Raw genomic sequence first — 17675 nt, 5'->3', positions numbered from 1 at the left:
GGATTTCCTTAAACCACTGAGAAACTTAGAAACCATAATCATTTTTGCATAATTATATAGCCACTTCAAAGGCCTGTTACTTTTAAATTTAGAACATGAATGACAATTGTGACCATATCTTTAAATTAATTTTTTTTTTTTGAACTTTTGGTTATTTTTCAAACATAAAACAATGAAAACGCAATCATTAATCATACATAATCTTTGCACAACTGGGAAGAGTTCCTATTTTATTAGGGAAAAAATGAACATGCACACACCCCCATTCACAGAGTGAGAACATAAACTACAGCAGCACTTGTCTCAAGTTATGGTGCACATGGTTGCAATACGGGGTATAAAACAAGAGTAGAATTTCCAACATCTGTTAAAACACAAAAAAACTTTTTTGTACAAAACATCATTCACATTCTTTGCAATGAAGTGAGGAATCAGCTGTTCAGCTTTCTGGACTCTCCAGCCGGCAAACTCCTCCTTCTATTGCCACGGACTGTCCTGCCACGGCTCCAGGAGGAAGTCTTGAAATGTGAGTCTGTAGAAAAGCCAAGAGAGTATTACCAAGTGAGAAGAGAGGCAAAATTATGCAGGACACAAAGCAAGCTTGTAAGTATTGGACAATTAAGCTGTTCCATCACTGAATTCTGAGGGCAAACTACAAAGTAACTTGAAAAGCTGCAAACAACTGGGATTCTTTTTTTTATTTTGGTTGTGTTAATGTTTAACGCATGAAGAGAAGGACCATGACAGATGTGTAGAAAAGGTAAACTGGATGACCCAGTGCACTGGAAGCAGAAGAAAGGAATATCCAGCATGAAGACAAAAGAAGAATAACTGTGGCATTCCATGGTTTGTAAGTCTATTTCTTAGGGAGATTCAAAAATGTTTAGTGCTGCATACTGAAATATACCTTAGAGAAATCTTAGACACAATAAACTATTTGACAGAGATAAACTAACACTTCAGAGCATAAGGCAACTGCAATGATCAGGATGCAAAGAAGAAATTCCTCTGCATAAAATACCTACTTGTCCACCTAAAAAAACCCCAAAGACTTCCTCTAAAATGTTTGTTGCCAACTGTCAAATAAACGGACCCAAAGAGCAATTGTGTTTCTGTCAACAGGCATCTTTTCCATGAAGAAGTTTTAAAAGCAGGCCTTTGAGATGGCTCTGTAATATTTCAGCCAGAAAGTAAAAGCCAGAAAGTGGGCGCGTGTGTTTGTGTACACAAAACTTCAGCTTATAACTCTATTGTAACTCAGTGACACTGAAAATCTGTTAAAGATCCTTTACATTCTGAGGTGCATTTTATTACTGATGGGCAAAAGTATTCACTTATGAAAAGATACTTTGACGTATTTCTAAAAGTAATGACGGTTTTTCCCCCCCCTTGCACACGTTTTTATACTGTGAAAACTGCTTATGTTTTCATCCACACTGTTGATTTTGAGCTACAGCAAGAGCTATTTACAGATATATCGATCTGCTTTTACCAAGTGGCTAAAGCAGTGTTTAAAGAGAACAACAGAAGGAGTCAGAAGCGTGTTTCTACAAACTTTACTCTTTCCTGCTTTCGGAGCTGCTGAGCGGGCTCTGGTAAAACATTAAAAAGAGCCTTAGCAGACCTCCAAAATGCAAGAGGGCTGATAACAGCATTTCACAGCCTTGAGGCAGAAAGTGGCAATGGCAGGGACTCACCAGCTCAAGCTACGCTCCAGCCATCCCTCCCACCGAAGCAGGAGCGCTGGCCTTCATTCCCCTCATGAGCTACAAGTTTCACGAAGTGATTCATTAATGCTCAGATAATATAACGCTTAAACAATTATTAAATTAGGAACCAGAAATGATTCGTACTACGATATAAAGCTCACAACACAGAAGTTGCTGGCATTTAGAAATTACAGCTTCCTGTAAGTGCAGCCAACTACATATTTAAGTTTTTGTACATACATTATCTCATTTAAAAGATTTAAGTGCTGCAAAATGTGTAACTTGCAATGAGGCAATGGCTTGTGACAAAAAGTATAGCTGTAGAAGTTCAGTAAGAATAACTTGCATCAACTGAGCAGAAAGTGATTTGAGACTGTAACCACAACTCATTGCATCGAAGAGACATTTTGTATCTCAGAGGCAGCTTCTTTTCATTCCTTTCTTGATAAGGGTATCCTGGTGTCTGCTCTTAGGTGGTCTTGTTTTCAGTTAAATTACAGAATGAGATTTAATTAAAAACATTTAAAGGTTTTCATTTTACTGCTAAAACTTTGATCTCTGGCCTTCCTGCTTGATATATGAACATCTTCCTACTTTCAGAACAATTTTGGTTACAACTGTGATTTACCACTTCAAGAAGAAAAGATTCTTTTCAAATCTGTTACAGTTTCCCCCAAAATGTAACTGACAATTTTTGGAGATGTTATTTTGTAAGTTTAAAGAAAAGGGGGGGGGGGGGGGGGGGGGGGGGAAGGAAGAAAAACAAGCAGAAGAAGGATATTTTTTATTTTATGACTGACAGTCCCAAGACATTTTTCCAGGTCTGTGAAAATTTCTAAATGAAAAGTGGGATCGGATGACAGTGTAAAAGCAGCATTGTTCCTCAGTGGAAGAATGCCACTGATTGTTTAGTGAGATACCGCAATCAAAGCAAACCAGTGGTCAGCTCTAAGGCAGGCAAAATTTATAAGTGAGATTGCTTATACGGTGATCAGTCAGAATTATTAGCAGATCATTGTAGCAATACAATAAAAAGCACAGAGGCCCAAGGATGCTGCCAAGAGGCCTAAGAGAGGAAGGTTGTTACTGAAACAGAAGAAATATTAGCACTATCATGATTATCATGAATCTTATAATCAATTTTTTTCATTATAACAACAACAGACCTGATCTGTGTAAATTAGTTTTCCGACCCAGACCCAAGTTATGAATTAACCTTTTGCATAGGCTTGACTTATCCCACAACCCAGAGATAAATGCCTAATGGACCCTTATGTAATTGCAGGAGCAAACTGTGAGGCTTCATTGAATCCACATAAAATTTATAGATCCTGTTATTTTTAAAAGTTAGTTAAGCATGATATCCTAGTAAGTTTTTGAGCAAGTATACAAGAGGGGATAAGCAGATAGTCAGTATCTATCAATACGTTACCAAGTAGCTATGCTTAAATAGCTGTCCAAAACACATTTCCTATACAAAAACTCATTTCCTATAAAAGGAAGAACATATTTCCCATACAAAAGACCCCAAGCCACTATACACTAGCATCTGTACATTTCCATTTACAGAAACACCCAAACCACATATAACAAAATCTTTCTTAAAGCCTTTACTTGCATCCTGTTTCTTTGCATACTTTGTATGACAGAGCAAATACAGATGCTGTTTTACACTACTTATTACTTTCACCAATGGCTGCCTTATGTAGAACAAAAACGAGACAGATCTAAGATGACAGTGTTTAAAATGTTATCTAATAAGTAATATGAAAGGATAACATTGCCATGTCAAGACAACTTCAGATAAACTCCCAAGTTAATTCTTACAATTATATCTCCCTTGTTCTTAGCCATAAGAACAAACTCTAGTAAATAAAAAGAAAGATCAAAGAACATTTAATATTTTTAAATGCAACCACAGAACTTATTTGTACAGTTTGTTACATTTTTATATCCCAACATCATATTTTACATTAAGTCCAGATTGTACAGGGGATTAGGTTTAGATTTTTAAAACATAAAAATAAAAAGCAAACAAAAAAGAACAACACTGGAAAGCTTTTAATTGAATTCGATTAGTCCATCAGCTTTACAAGTTGAATGAACCCACATCTGGGGGAAATTGTGCCTGGGAGCACAAAAACAGGAAAAGAAAAAGTTTTCCTGAATTAATCCTCCACTCGGCTTCATGGAAGCCTCTCTTTGAGGAAACCGTATGCCAAGGAAAGGTAGATTAAGAACGACAGGGCTATCCATATCTTCAGCTCCATAAATAGAAATTTTACTGTCCCTGAGAATATTCTGATTTGATTTGCTTTCCTAGAGAAAAGTGAGGTTGGTGAGGGCCTAGTAGGAGCAGAGGTCCTGACAGCTAGGAAACCAGTTAGTCACCACAGATCTTTGTCTGCAGCTTAAAGGAGGAACCTCGTGCCCACAGTTCAAAAGGAAAAAAGGTAAATGCTAGATGAAATACTTGATTTTGCTTCCCACCCCTCCATAAAGCACAGACAAGCCAACCAACCTTCAGACACTGATTCTTGCTCCATGTAATTGCCATCCAAACACACAACGTCTCCCTCTTTCCCCCCTAACCAAACCAAACCCACGGAGCAACCAACTCCCCCAACCCCAGTGCTGCAGACACTGCCCGTGGAACGTTACTATCTCTCAGTCCCTTTTGACGCACGCTGGAAAGTTTCCCACCACCCTTCAAGTCCAAAACTAATAGGTCTTTCTGCCCCAGAGTAAGTGTTAACTGCTACAGGGACAATATAAGGTTTCATCTTTCTGTCATGAACACTTGATCTACTTTTCAAGTTATGTATTTTTAGTATACCTTTAAAAAAAAATAAAAATAAATACAAGTTGTGCCAAGACTTACTTTACTTCATGTCTCATAGACAAAGATTCCGAAACAACCCTGAGACCAATTAATAACAAAAAGATTTTTCTTTAGGATTTAAAAAGCTAGTCTCCTCCTTTTATTCACATAAAAGTATTAGTTTGTCACAACAGCTTCCTTTTTTTTTTTTCATTAAAAGCATAAATACCATGTAAAATGAATATAAAGTTTAAGCCAAAAGACAGACAGTGCTGCATGAGAAAACTGAAGTCAATCAAATGCTGCCAAGAGGACAGAGTACAACTACCAGATGGCAGCACATTCAGTTCTTAAGCAAATCTAGGGAGTGGTTCGTGTGTTTAGCTTTCTTATTACACGCTCAGGATGTGCTTTAGACAGAATAATTTATAAAACAAACTTTTTCCATTCATTACCCTATTGAGATGAAATACAATGAAAGACCAAGGACATCATATACTTAATGAAATTGCTTTCTACCACCTTACTCCTCAAAGAAAAGTACCACCAAACCCATATGTTCTTTAGAAATTCAGAATCACTCAGAGGTCTACAAGCTTTCTAGCTGGGTACACGCTTCCATCATGAGAACCATCTGGCCACCTATTCTCAATTTATTTTCGAGGCAGTAATACCCCATTTTGGCAGCAATAGCCATCCTCTGCTGCCCTGTCTCCTGGGGAGCTTTCCTCCAACATGGTTTGAATGTACACCTGCCACATGACAGGAGAAGGTGCCCTGCAAAATACTGGCAACTGCTGCTATCAGAATATCCCATGCGCAACTCATTTGGTGAAATCTTAAAAAAGAAACATAAAAGGGGGGGGGGGGGGGGGGGGGGGCGCGCAGAAGCGGGGCTCCAGAATGATTGTCCTTGTGGGCAAAAGACAGAAAGACAGACATACTGATGGCATGCTTCTGGCTCTCAGGCACTGAAAACACTGATTCTACATACAGGTTGCTTAGGAAGCTAACGGTTTTCCAAGCTCAAATTCATTCTGTGGGTTAAGTATATTACTGTACACTATTTATGTATCTAAAAACATTAATAAAATGTTTTATTAAACATTATTATTATTTTCTAATAGCATTAGAAAAAAAAATCAAATTTTAAGAAAGTTCAAAACGAAAGCATTTTAATCTCTCTAAATCATTCATACATGTATTTAGACAGTCTAAAGCCATGTACCAACCAATCATCTGTTCAGCTCAGCGCCCCAGGCTTTTGTAGAGGTATTCTAAAATACTGCCATATATCTTAAAATGTGATTTTTACCATTCTGAATTGCAGGTGCTAAATTGGGTTATTGCGTTTATATTTGCATACCTGGATACATAATCCCATCGTCTCTACTCCATTCTAAAATACGTCGGCCAAATACAAGGAGAGTTCCAGAACTACTGGCTTTATACAAGAACTCAACCCAAAAACCTGAATTTATCTTCCCATCTCAGAGCCCATAATTTCCATGAAGGTCTACGAGCCAAATATTTTAACTGGTATATTAGCACTGAAGGTTATTTCCAACAAATATAAATACCTTATTTTTATGAGAGAACTGGATGCTCTACTGTATGCACAGAGTTCTTTTCAAGTGAAAATTTGACTGATTCCCCAGTCTCCAGACAAGAGTGCCGATTAAAGAAAGAAAAAAAAAAAGTATAAGTGACATGTACTTTTCCTGTCTCATGAAGTTAAAAGACTGTCCTCTGTAGTCTGAAATGAATGACTGAATTATTTGACATAGTATTTCTGTTAACTAAACAGGCTCAGTAAATTTTTCCACTAATTTTCAAATTAGAATTAGGATCCTTCCAAGATGTATTTCTTCACCCAATGAGCACTGGATAACTGCCCTTCTCCTGACAAAGGGCTTTCACAGACCTTTTACTCACAAAGTAAAATACTGAAGCCCATCATCAGAAAACCAACAACAATCACTACAATCAGTGTTTGTCGTATGTATCACTTCAAACGTAGAGGGAAGTAATTTTGTTAAATTTTACAGTGTTAGTAAAGGTGAATAAATCTGATTCCGACACCTAACATCTCAACTGGAAAAGTGAACTGGCAATGGTGTCCCTATCCACTATGTCTCCTCATACTGGAAAATGAAATTAAGTGTCAAAGATAAGTTTCTGTTTGCATATGGCAACTACAGCATTTGGTGTAGACAGCAGGTGTTGCTGATGGATGTTTTCAAACACAGCAATACGCAACACTCTCCCTACTGTTACCCTGTATCTTGCAAAGGAATTTGAATTTGGTTCATGAGAAAATGGAAGGAATGGCATATATAGCTTTGCAATATTAAAACCTGCCATATCATAAAGCTTAGTAATTCGTGTTATACAAACTGAGCATCTGCCAAAGAGAGGTTTAATCTGGCAACTGAATTGGATTACATTCAATATTACAACTAGATTTTTAGAAGTTCATTGTCTATGTCATCTAGCTGTTACAAAAACTAAAACCTATGAAGAGTATCTCAAAAGGATTGCAACATTTACAATAATAGCAAAAGTTAGCAACATTTATACACAGATCATACAGTAAATGTATACCTACTAAGACCCATACTGAGGTGACAAATTATTTCAAATACCTACACATAACACAGGACACATTGCACATTGTTGATACTGAGATTGGATTTTTCACTGGAAATAAAGCACTCGGACTTCAAACATGACTGAAAACACAGTGAGGAAGTACCTATTTTCAAGCAAAAACATCATCCACCACCAACTACTCTAAATCACTAAGATAATATAAGAAACTTGGGAGATCCAGGAAAAAAGGAGTTCTGTGGCACATCCTGCCCACTTATACTTTCTGCACACAGAATACCGCGGGCCTCGAGTGAACAAATACTCTGCAGACCCTGCCTGAGATAAAAGGGCCCCTGCTTGATTATGCACAGATACACAACATGGAATCAAAGAAAGGCTGCCTACCCATAACCAGAACCTTCAAGAGATGCAGTTGGTATGTGAATTCACATTGCAGGCATACGTTGCACTGTCATTTGAGATTGAAGAAATTCTTTTCCTTTGCAGCGTCCTCCATTGGGCAAGCAGAGAAGGAATAAGAAAATATGAAGACTATGTAACTAAGAGGAGTCAATTAACTTGTAACCTACCTACTAACCTCCTTTCCTTCCTGTTCTCCATTTACATCTAAAATCACATTATGGGTGAAATCAAGGACTTATTCCCCTGCCCCCCAAATTACGTGGCAGAAGGTCTCAAAGCCCTTCATGCAAACTGACGCTTACACTCCTCTACCAAATGCTACACCAACCATTAAGATCTCAAATATTGCACGTCGCCTGCGACAGTATGGACAGAGCTCCAAGAAGCAACACTGTAGTCAATAGAATAGAGCTATTTTCACAATGGTGACAACACAATTGCTTAAGTTCTCAGAATGTAACCTAATCAGTTCAGGAAAATTGGAACTGATTAATTGAAAGCTGCCAGAGTATCTTTAAAGAGGGCACAGCTCCGGAAACAGGATGACCTTCTTAGCTGATGCTATGATCAGCTGTTGGATCTATTATGGATCCATAAAAAAAAACATCTGGAAGGTTATTCTGAAGACAAGTGTCTCAGAAAGAGAAGAAAGTTTGGGCAGGAAATCCAAGAGAGCTAACTGCTTATCGAAGATCTTGAATTCATATCAAGTAATTCATGAGTCAACATCACAATAACAAAAAATCAAAAACATACCTCCTCAGTTTATGAAGATATTTAATCTCCCAGTCCTTCAATCTAGAAGTCTTAACCTTTGCTGATGCAGCAATTACTGCTACAAAAGGAGCCGGGTAGGTGCAGAGGAAGTCCACTGACTAATATTTTCTATCTATTCTCATGACCACGGCCAGAAACTTCCACAGCAGTCTCAAATATTCTAACAGCCTCACTAATGGGTAGAAATAGTTGAGTGTCAGCTTATATGACAATTCTACCATCATATAAATGACAGTGCAGGAACTTGCTTCAGGAGATCTCGGGAAGTCCATTCATCTTCCCAAAAAACAGGCCTAATATTGAAACAATCTGTCATGGCATTGTTTCAGGAAGGAAGTCTGGGACTGGCAACTTCTAAAACAGAATATATCTGTCCCTTAAGCTCATCATAGCTGAGGTTCCCAGGCACCAGCCTGGATAAGTTGTAGTAACAGGTGGTATAGGTTAGTTCCAAGAAGCATATAAAACAGCCAAACAGACTTTTGTTCAGACAAAAAGTTTGTTTCCTTCCACATCCAGTATGTGACAAACACTGGCACCGAGTGATTACAAAACTGCTCATGTCAAGAGGGATGACAAGAAACAAAGACGACTAGTTGAACCAGCAAGGATATGCTTTGATCAGCTGCTTGTGGCCGTGATGTAAGGGTTCAAGGGCATAAGAATCAGAGGGAAGTCAATGAGAGATCCACTACGCAGGTAGTGAAGATGACATTGCCAGGGCTATCAGTGGTGGAGGAGCTGAAATACTTTTTCAGTGCTGAGCGAGATCTAAAGGCAAGTAATAGGACATGCAACCAGAGATGATTGTGTCAGCGATAAGGTGTGAACTTAGTTCACCTGGCAAGCCTCCACAGTATTTTTAAAGCAACGTTCAACCAAACACTTTAAACCAACATTCAACAGGAAACAGTGACTTTTCCAGGCAACTGGTTTTCCAAAAAAAGACTGGACACCTTTCCAGAAAGTATGCTTTAAATCAAACAATTATTTGTCACAGTGCAAAATTGTTCCACAGCTCTTGCAGGCTCAGCCATTTTATACATTTAGGCTGGCAAGTCAGCATTCAGGCAGTCTAGTTTGGAGGTGAGTGGATGGCTGTAAAACCCAGTCTTTTCTAAATCGGGAGGAAGTAAACCCCTGTTGCAAGGATACTTCCAAATCAGTACTTGGAGAGCTCACAGTGCTAAAAGCCAGACGCACCGGCAGGTCAGGATGTACAAACCACTTCAAGTCTCCAATTCCGCTTTCCTGTCCCACTGTTCTTTTAAGGAGTCGCTGATAGTTAATTGGTTGAGTATGTTTCCACCTCTCGAGCATACCAGTGTCTGCAGGTGAGCTGGTATCTAGCTTACAAGTGTCTAAGTGTTTGCCTCGTAAGAAAGGCCTCCTATATCTCCACAACCTTCGTCTGGGGTTCAGAACCACCATTTGCTAGGTCCTATTATGAAATGCATTAACCTCCAATGCACAAAGAATCACACTGAGATTCTAAAGCAGGATCCTTTTTTTTCCTTAGTATGTACCCTTTATATAATTATGATTCTAATATTAGTCTAATTCATAACAGTAGACACTTAAAAACCTTCTCACTTTCTAGAAGTCTTGCTATAAAAATATGTTTTCATGTTCATTAAATTGAACCAGCCCAAAATCAGCCACTGTGACAACCCCTTGGTTTAAAAATAAAACTTGAGTCCTAGACTGATGAAAGAAATAAAATCTGAAGCTCTTTACCACCCTAGAAAAACAGGAAAGCAAGAGGTTTCCTTACAAGCCGCTGCCTGATCATTTTGCTATGGTACTCATAAACAAGTGATATTTTGTACTTTTATGAATTCTTACACCATTTTTCTTTCATGGCAAGCACTCAAAATTAATCGTACCGGAACAGTTACTCTATTAAAGGGATTTTTTTTTTTTCCTTGCAATACATTGTGTTCTATTTCAAGCCCCGTTTTCCATCTACAACTTAGTCCTAGTTGTAGCAGAATAAAATTCCAGCTTTTATGACAGAAGACTTTTTTTGATCAATAGAAGTCAGCAGCAAAAGCATTTGTGGTTTTTCTCTGGAAAGCATTTGTGGCCACAGACTCAAAGGAGGAAGAAAGGGAGGGGGATTAACTCTTCAATGAAGGTCAAAAACATAATTTAAAAGTGAACCAAGAAGGGCAGCTGTGTCTGTCAGCGCAATCAAGATTACCAGCTGGAGAATTTACCAGCAGTATGAAAACAATGCACACCAGATGTCAAATGTTGCAACTGTGAGTAGGAAAACATCTCTGGGCATGGCACTGTCATGCTAGTACTCATTACCAGACAGATTTCATATTTAGCATTTATTTATTAATTAGACAGACACTACCAGGAAGAAACAATAATATTTTGAGCCTTGCAGTGTAAGCCAGAGGCAGGTGTGCACACTGGAATGATTTAACATCGCGCATTCTAATAATTCTCCCTCTTTCACTGTGAATACAAGATAATGATTTTAAAACTAACTAGCGAATACTAGAACATCTGCAGCTGAGCTTGCTTTAGTTTCACTCAGCTCAGCCTGAGATTTTAGCTTGAGTTTAGACTCTTTTCTAATAAATCTGAAATAAATATTAAGAAAACAAGTAAAACCACACTCTATTCCATGGATAATTAACTGGAAAGAACTCTACATAAGTCATGAAAATGAGTACTTCACTAACACCTCTACCAGCACTTCCTTCACCAGCTGCTTTTTATCTTCCTCCTCCTTCTGGGGCATTCTTGTATTTCTGTCTATACGTTTTACTCCTTGAGGATGAACTCATCCATTCCCAGTGCTACAACCAGCACGTTACACCATTCTTGCTGTTTAAAATATCTGATGTCAATTTCCTTCTTTTGCACGTTCTTTTATTATCTTGCTCACATCCTCCTTTGTATTCTCTCTCAAATGAAACACAGAAAAAAGAAAAGGAAAAAAAAAAAGAGAGAGAGAGAGAAAGATTTGGGGTTTGTAGTCCTCTCCCCCTCCATTGCCAATGACTAAACTTTCTTCTTCAGCAGATACACAAGCAGGCATTTCTGGAGAGAGCCAACAAATCCAGGCCCTCAAATTCTTTCCTTTTCCAGGCTTTAATATTCATCCTTCCATCAAAATGCTGGGTGTCTTTCTTGCTCTTATCTGCTGGCATAAACTTGTTGGCTGTCATCTTCTTTAATACAGGCAAGTATTCCAGTAAACACTCCTGCCTCACCCATTATTTTAGCTGTATCGGAACGCCTTCTTATTCTACCTCTTACCCCACTTTTGTCACTTCCTTTAACTAGTTCTCATTGTTCACAGTCAGTCTTGAATATTTATGGCTGTACATGTATAAAAGTCTACAGGAATTATGATTCTGCCTCTGCTTGCAGCTTCTCCCATGTTCATTCTCATTGTCCAAACACCTCTTCTAAATGCTGTAGTTGCTACATCGCAGTACCTGCCTTTTTCTTCCTTCAATGCTATATTCCTAAGAATAGGAAGAGGTCGCTCATCTTCTTGGTTAATCCCTACTCCTTGATCTTGATGTTAAGGACTTTTCCAGTTTCCATTGCTAAACTCAATTTTAACATATTATTTCTCTCATTCAAAAAAAAAAAAATTATGATTAGGCCCCAAAAAACTGAAAACATGGATGTTAATATCCAAGTTATTTATCACAGAGGCTATTCTAGGAACTAGCATGAAGTTTGTTTTATATCCTCTCCCTTCTTCCTTGATGGTGCAATTGCTTTATCTGAAGGAAGACATGCCCACAGAAAAATACCGTACCACCCTAAATAGCCAGTATAACTGAATCAAGCTGGATAAAGTTATTCAAATACAATTACTGTCAGCAGAGGGAATGGACATGTGTTTGTGGCACCTTTTCCTGACATAGTACATATGTTAGTGTAGGTTTACTAACTGCTGCATGTAGGTTTGTTAACTGCTGCAATTAAAAAAAAAAAAAAAAAAATTAGAAATGCCCAATCGATAGATACATTTCCCTGCTTATGCACCCATTACTTTTTCCATTCTCTTAAAGATAGAAATTTCTGATATATTTCATTATCATTATTTCATATTCTCCTTAGCTTCTGCACTCACTTCTACTGTATTACAACCTATTCCTCATGGCTTACCTTAGCTTTGCCATCCTGTGCAGACATATATCCTACACACATGCTCTCTGTTGTATGGCTCCACAGAAATTCCACTATAAAGGAAAATGCAAGAAGTCACAAAAAATGCGTTGGTTTAAAATTTAAGATGTAATTTAACAAGACTGGAATCTTGCGAAACAAATATAGCTTAAAATATAGTTTGGGAAAGGACAAAAAACAAACTTAAAGAACAAAAACTACTTACCAGAATAATTCAATCTCAAAAGAAACAGCTAGCAAACAAACAAGGTTTTCCTGCACTATTTGCAGTCACACACTGCAGAACTAATACCCAGAATGAGAACATTACTTCAACAATATGGAGCCTCCAAGATGAGAAATACATCAGCTGCAACTACAGTTAAAAGATAGGACCAACTTTTAAAGCAGAGGCCTATTCCACCCATAAAGTAGAAGCAGACATAATTTGCATTTGCTTGCCTCGAACCCAGACATAAGCACACTACAATAGCATAAAACCAGATGGCATACAAGGATTCTGTAGAATTGTTAACACTATCAACAAAATAACCAGTAACAAGCATTTTTTTCCACAGAACAGAGCATAAATATATACATAATATGTAACTAACAATGGGTAAATGGAGATTTGTGGTTTAGCTGCACAAGTAGAATACAGGAAAACATGCAGAAGTAGTAAAGTCTGCAAGATGAGAACTGAAGATACAGAGCAGGCAGGAAAGACATCTGGTGAATAAAATAATCCTGCAGAAGAAGCAGGAGAGATGTCCGATGGAAGCAGAAAAACACTGCACAATAAGCAAGAAAGATGCCTGGCAAAATTAGAGTAAGACCTGGTCCCAAAAGTATGCTGAATTACATCAAGAGCATATGCAATCACCCCCTTTCTCTGGGGAGAGTGTAAGGAGCACCAAAGGTAAGAGAGGAAAGAAAGATGGGAGTAGAAATGAGCCCATTTTGATTTTGGCTTCCCCATCAAAACACTCTCAGGTCTGATCACCTTGATTTCTAGCACTAGCTATACAGCATCAGCTCTCCGGTACTGTATACTCACAGCTAATTTAGGATATAAATGTTAAAGACTAACTGTTGTGTTTGTAGTGATAATGATTAAGAAAACTAACTGCAGCTAACGTGTATTGTTAATGCAGGTTAATCCAGTGAGGTGGTGTTCTGAAGTTTGAAAGTGGCCCGATTTATCAATCATTTAAACAGCCCATGACGGTGATCTTTAATTCCCTGATACATACACAGGTATTTTTGTATATACACACACCCCTACTCAGCTGCAACACAAAATTCAGACAAAGAGCGCATTATTCATGTGTTTAGCTCCCATCCAGTGGAGCTTTATAAATTGCCACACTATATTCTTCCTGCTCTCTGTCACAGTCATTTTCATTTGTGTTCATTAAGTACGTAATTTGGAAAGGGGAAAAAGAAAGAAAGAGTAGCTGATCAGAATTCAGGGTGTTTCATAGAATACTGTAAAAGGTTTAAAAAATTGCACTGAAGTATAAATTTTTCCTTCGGATTACAGGAGGAGTCTTACATGAATTACACAAGATGCCATGAAAAGCTATTTCCAGATATTTCTTCAGAGAGAGACTTTCACATACTGCAAAAAGCATCATTAGACGGTTTTAAAACTCATTCATTCCTATGCCTCACGTTCCTTTAATATGGTTGACGAAGGTCACAGCATGCTGAGTATGCTTATCCTTTGAACCATTTATCCTTGCATAGCAATTAACCCAGAGTAGAAGATCAAAGTTTAGACAATCCCGGCAAGACTTGAAGATTCTGACAGATATGTAGATAACATCATAAAAGAAAAATGAACTTCATTTAGGTATGCGCTTTGCTCCCCCGTAATAGATTCATGACTGATATCGCCAAAGGTTAGTCAAAAGCTTTCAGAGAGTGAAACATATTCCATGCAACGTAACCGCATTCGATGAGGCCAACCCCTCCCTAACACCCTAAAGGTTCAACTGTAAGTGAAATAATTTATTTTTTGGAGACAAATTTTATCTTATCTTTTCAGTTTTGAGAAGCTGGGCAACAGTTCAGGCCAAATACCCTCAAAATATTATTTCTTTGCCTTTGATAACTCTAGGCATATTCTTTTAAGTTTTTAATAATTTTTTCCTTCTACATTGCCCACCAAAGATAGCATGTACTAGCATTAAACACGGTTATTGCTAGCTGTTACAAGTACTGGAATTACAATGAAAAACCTAAACTACATATTTATCTGAAGACATTTCACATATTTTCAACCGTTTAATAAATCACTTTCTTGCAATTTGTTTCAATAGTTTAAATAAATAAATGAATAAATAAATAAGATCACCCTTGCAATAAAGACATGAGATTTCATTATTCTATACACTGAGTTCTTCAGTATTACACAACTTATCTTCAATCCAAACAACACAAATACTACATATGTTTAATTATACATTAACTCAGCATACACCATAAGGCAGGAAATTTCTGTGGTACAGAAAAAATATCTTTAGAACAAGCTGTGCTACATGAATCTTATTTCAGTGGAAAGAAAACCAAAAATCAATGGACAAATAGTCTTTACTTATGATTTATGATATATGGGGATTTTTTAAATTATTTTTTGAGGAAAAAATACCAAATCTTCCTTAATAGGAACACGTTTTTTTACATGAATGACAAACATTAAATGAACAGAAATACTTCTCTCACTTCCAAACATAAGAAATTGAAGGTTAAGTTGATCTTGTTTGTTCTTATTTAATCAAACTTGTATTTTCATTTTCTTAACTCCCTTTTAGGGACAGAATTTATGTTGTAGGATGCTTTTCCAGTAGATCAATAATGTCACAATTACTCCATTCTTAAATCTGAAAACTGTAAATCAAACTTGCAACATTCTCTGTATGTTTAGCAACCCATGCCCTGATTCTGGCGTCAGGATTAGACAGTCTTGGCTTTCAAATAGTTGAAAGACAAGAGTAAGGTGATTGTCAAAGTCTACTTTATAGTCTACTTCTTCAAAAAGACAAGCTATTCAAGTAATAACCCCAAAAAATATAACATACAAAAGCTACTTCTAAAACCTTTTCCCATCCAAGCCTTCCAAAATTCCTCTGTTGTCCATCAGGATAATCCCAGAACCATCACCAGAATTGTAAGGATTCACCTCCCAAATCTCTGGTTCTTTGTATTTTGGACAAGATGAGATGATGACCAAAAGCATAAAAACACACATAAACGTCAACTGTTGGGTAGAGAAACATGAATGGTATGAACTGTAATGAGCAAAATTACTTATTAGAGTGAATGACTGGAGGGGGGAATCGATCAGACTCAAGCCGACCAACACAGACAAAGCAGTACGTCATATTTAAAGATTCTTGTAATGCAAACCAGCGAGGTGTAATACAAGAACAAAAGTGAAAGAGAACATACACTTCATCCCGTGCAACTGTAATACCTTGACCCTAGCATCCTGGAAGTCACTGAACAGACAGCAATAAATTCTGGAGTTTGTGTGGGTTAACCCACCGTTAAGAATGTATCTGCCCGCTCACCCTTAGCACACGCTCTGCCTCCTACTCCAGGCTGGCTGTAAGCCCGCAAACTCTGGTGACACAATGTTAGGATTTAGTGGGACAAAAGCAGTAATGAATTAAAACAAAGGTGAGGTGTCTTTCTAAACAATAGCCTATAGATTAAAAAGAAATGATGCAATTCAAGAATTACCAGGTGAGATGCTATGACTTGCCTTAATACACAAAGTTAAATTAGGTGATCAAATGCGTCATATCAGATCTTAAAAGAGATGAAAGCTACTTCAAATCTGTAATGCTACTGACAGCCATTCATGAAACACTTGGGGAAACAATAATAAAGCGGAGGATTATACAAAGGAAAAAAACTTTAATTCTGGTAGCATAACGTAAATATATATTAGACCCAATACATAAGCACATAGCATGACCAGACACATATGCCCACATCTGAGGAGCACCACAGGAAAGGAGATGGTACAAGTGTCATGCTGAAGTAATTCATATGCCCCCAGTCCCAAATCCCTGCCTTCGAAGAGGAACACGGGCTTTACTGTCTGTGGGTTGTATTTCCACCCACCTCTGCTAGTAGCCTACAGCATTCAGTTTTCTAGCTCTTTCTCTACGACAAACCGCATGACAGTTTACTGTAATACACTTGTTCCTTCGTAAAGCAGCAAGACAGATGAGGATCTTGTTTCTAGGACATAAGCAGGGCTGAAGGGCTGTAAAGCTCAGAGCCTTTTTAATCAGTCAGCTACTGATGGAGGCCAAGTACAGTTTTCTGCTGATCTCAATATGAACAGCAAGTACTCCCGTTGTCTGCACATGCAAATAGTAACTGCGACTTATCTGAACAGATTTTCCCGGGCATAACAAAAAATTTCTAACCATAAAACAACTTCCCTTCCAAATTTTAAGTCTATCCTCCAAATTTTCACCTTTTATCCTGCAAAAAGGAGGAACAAAGAACTTTTTAGATAGCATTTTTAGCATATAAACCACTGAGAAGCAGTAAACAGTCATATGCATTATCCCTAGCTAAAAATGCGATTCTTTCCGTGAGGAGCATACCCCGTCTCGCCACAAGCAACCGTTATTCCTGTGCCATGGTTTTAGAAGGATCCCACACAACCCTCTGAATCACAATTCTGCTCAGAAACAACGAGTCAGAGAGAATGCTCTTTTCCACAGTTTTAGAGAACATACTACTATTTCACTTTCTAGCATTTTATTATCTCAAACAGTTTCAATTCCTTTTTGTTTTCTCTGTGGCCTTTGAACAATGGTAAACGTGCACAGACAGTTTTTATTTCACCTTTCACTTTGAGTTAGCACCTAGCTCAAGTAAAAATGAATAAGAATTTCTTACCTAGTAAAGTTGGCTTTTCCTGTGATGATTCAGGCTCTGCTGAACACCTGCAAGACCGAAGAACTATCACACCTCCAAGCACACCGTCTTCATTGGCTAGAAAAGGTGAACCTGGGCAAAATCATTGGGGAGAATTATTTGCAGTAAGAATAGTTTCTTGGGTATTTTTTTAATTTCACTTTCCTGCCTTCTCCCTTTAATCTTGTCACTAAGTGTTGAAAAGACTGTCAGGTCAACCAGTGCTTTTACAAAAGCATCAGTTTTGGTTTTTTCAAGTGTTT

General features: G+C 37.7%; 1 protein-coding gene across 3 annotated transcripts in view; it reads right to left on the bottom strand.

Moving 5' to 3' along the window:
• Window positions 1–364: 364 nt before the first annotated feature.
• The window catches only part of TASP1 (taspase 1), an 87383-nt gene continuing 70072 nt past the window's right edge, over window positions 365–17675 (bottom strand). For 2 of the 3 annotated variants that reach the window (XM_076335071.1, XM_076335072.1), the window contains exons 12-14: window positions 17395–17505; window positions 12469–12542; window positions 365–532 (exon numbers count right to left, since the gene is read on the bottom strand). In XM_076335071.1, the coding sequence (XP_076191186.1) occupies window positions 440–532; window positions 12469–12542; window positions 17395–17505 (278 nt within the window). In that variant the 3' untranslated portion in view covers window positions 365–439. Of the gene's footprint in view, window positions 533–7566; window positions 7634–12468; window positions 12543–17394; window positions 17506–17675 lie in introns of those variants that run through there. The other variant, XM_076335074.1, reaches the window with a different exon arrangement.

The sequence above is a fragment of the Aptenodytes patagonicus genome, chromosome 3 (genome assembly GCF_965638725.1).
Source record: "Aptenodytes patagonicus chromosome 3, bAptPat1.pri.cur, whole genome shotgun sequence".
NCBI lineage: Eukaryota > Metazoa > Chordata > Aves > Sphenisciformes > Spheniscidae > Aptenodytes > Aptenodytes patagonicus.
The sequence above is the reverse complement of the archived record's forward strand: the minus strand, read 5'-3'. Positions and strand labels throughout refer to the sequence as shown.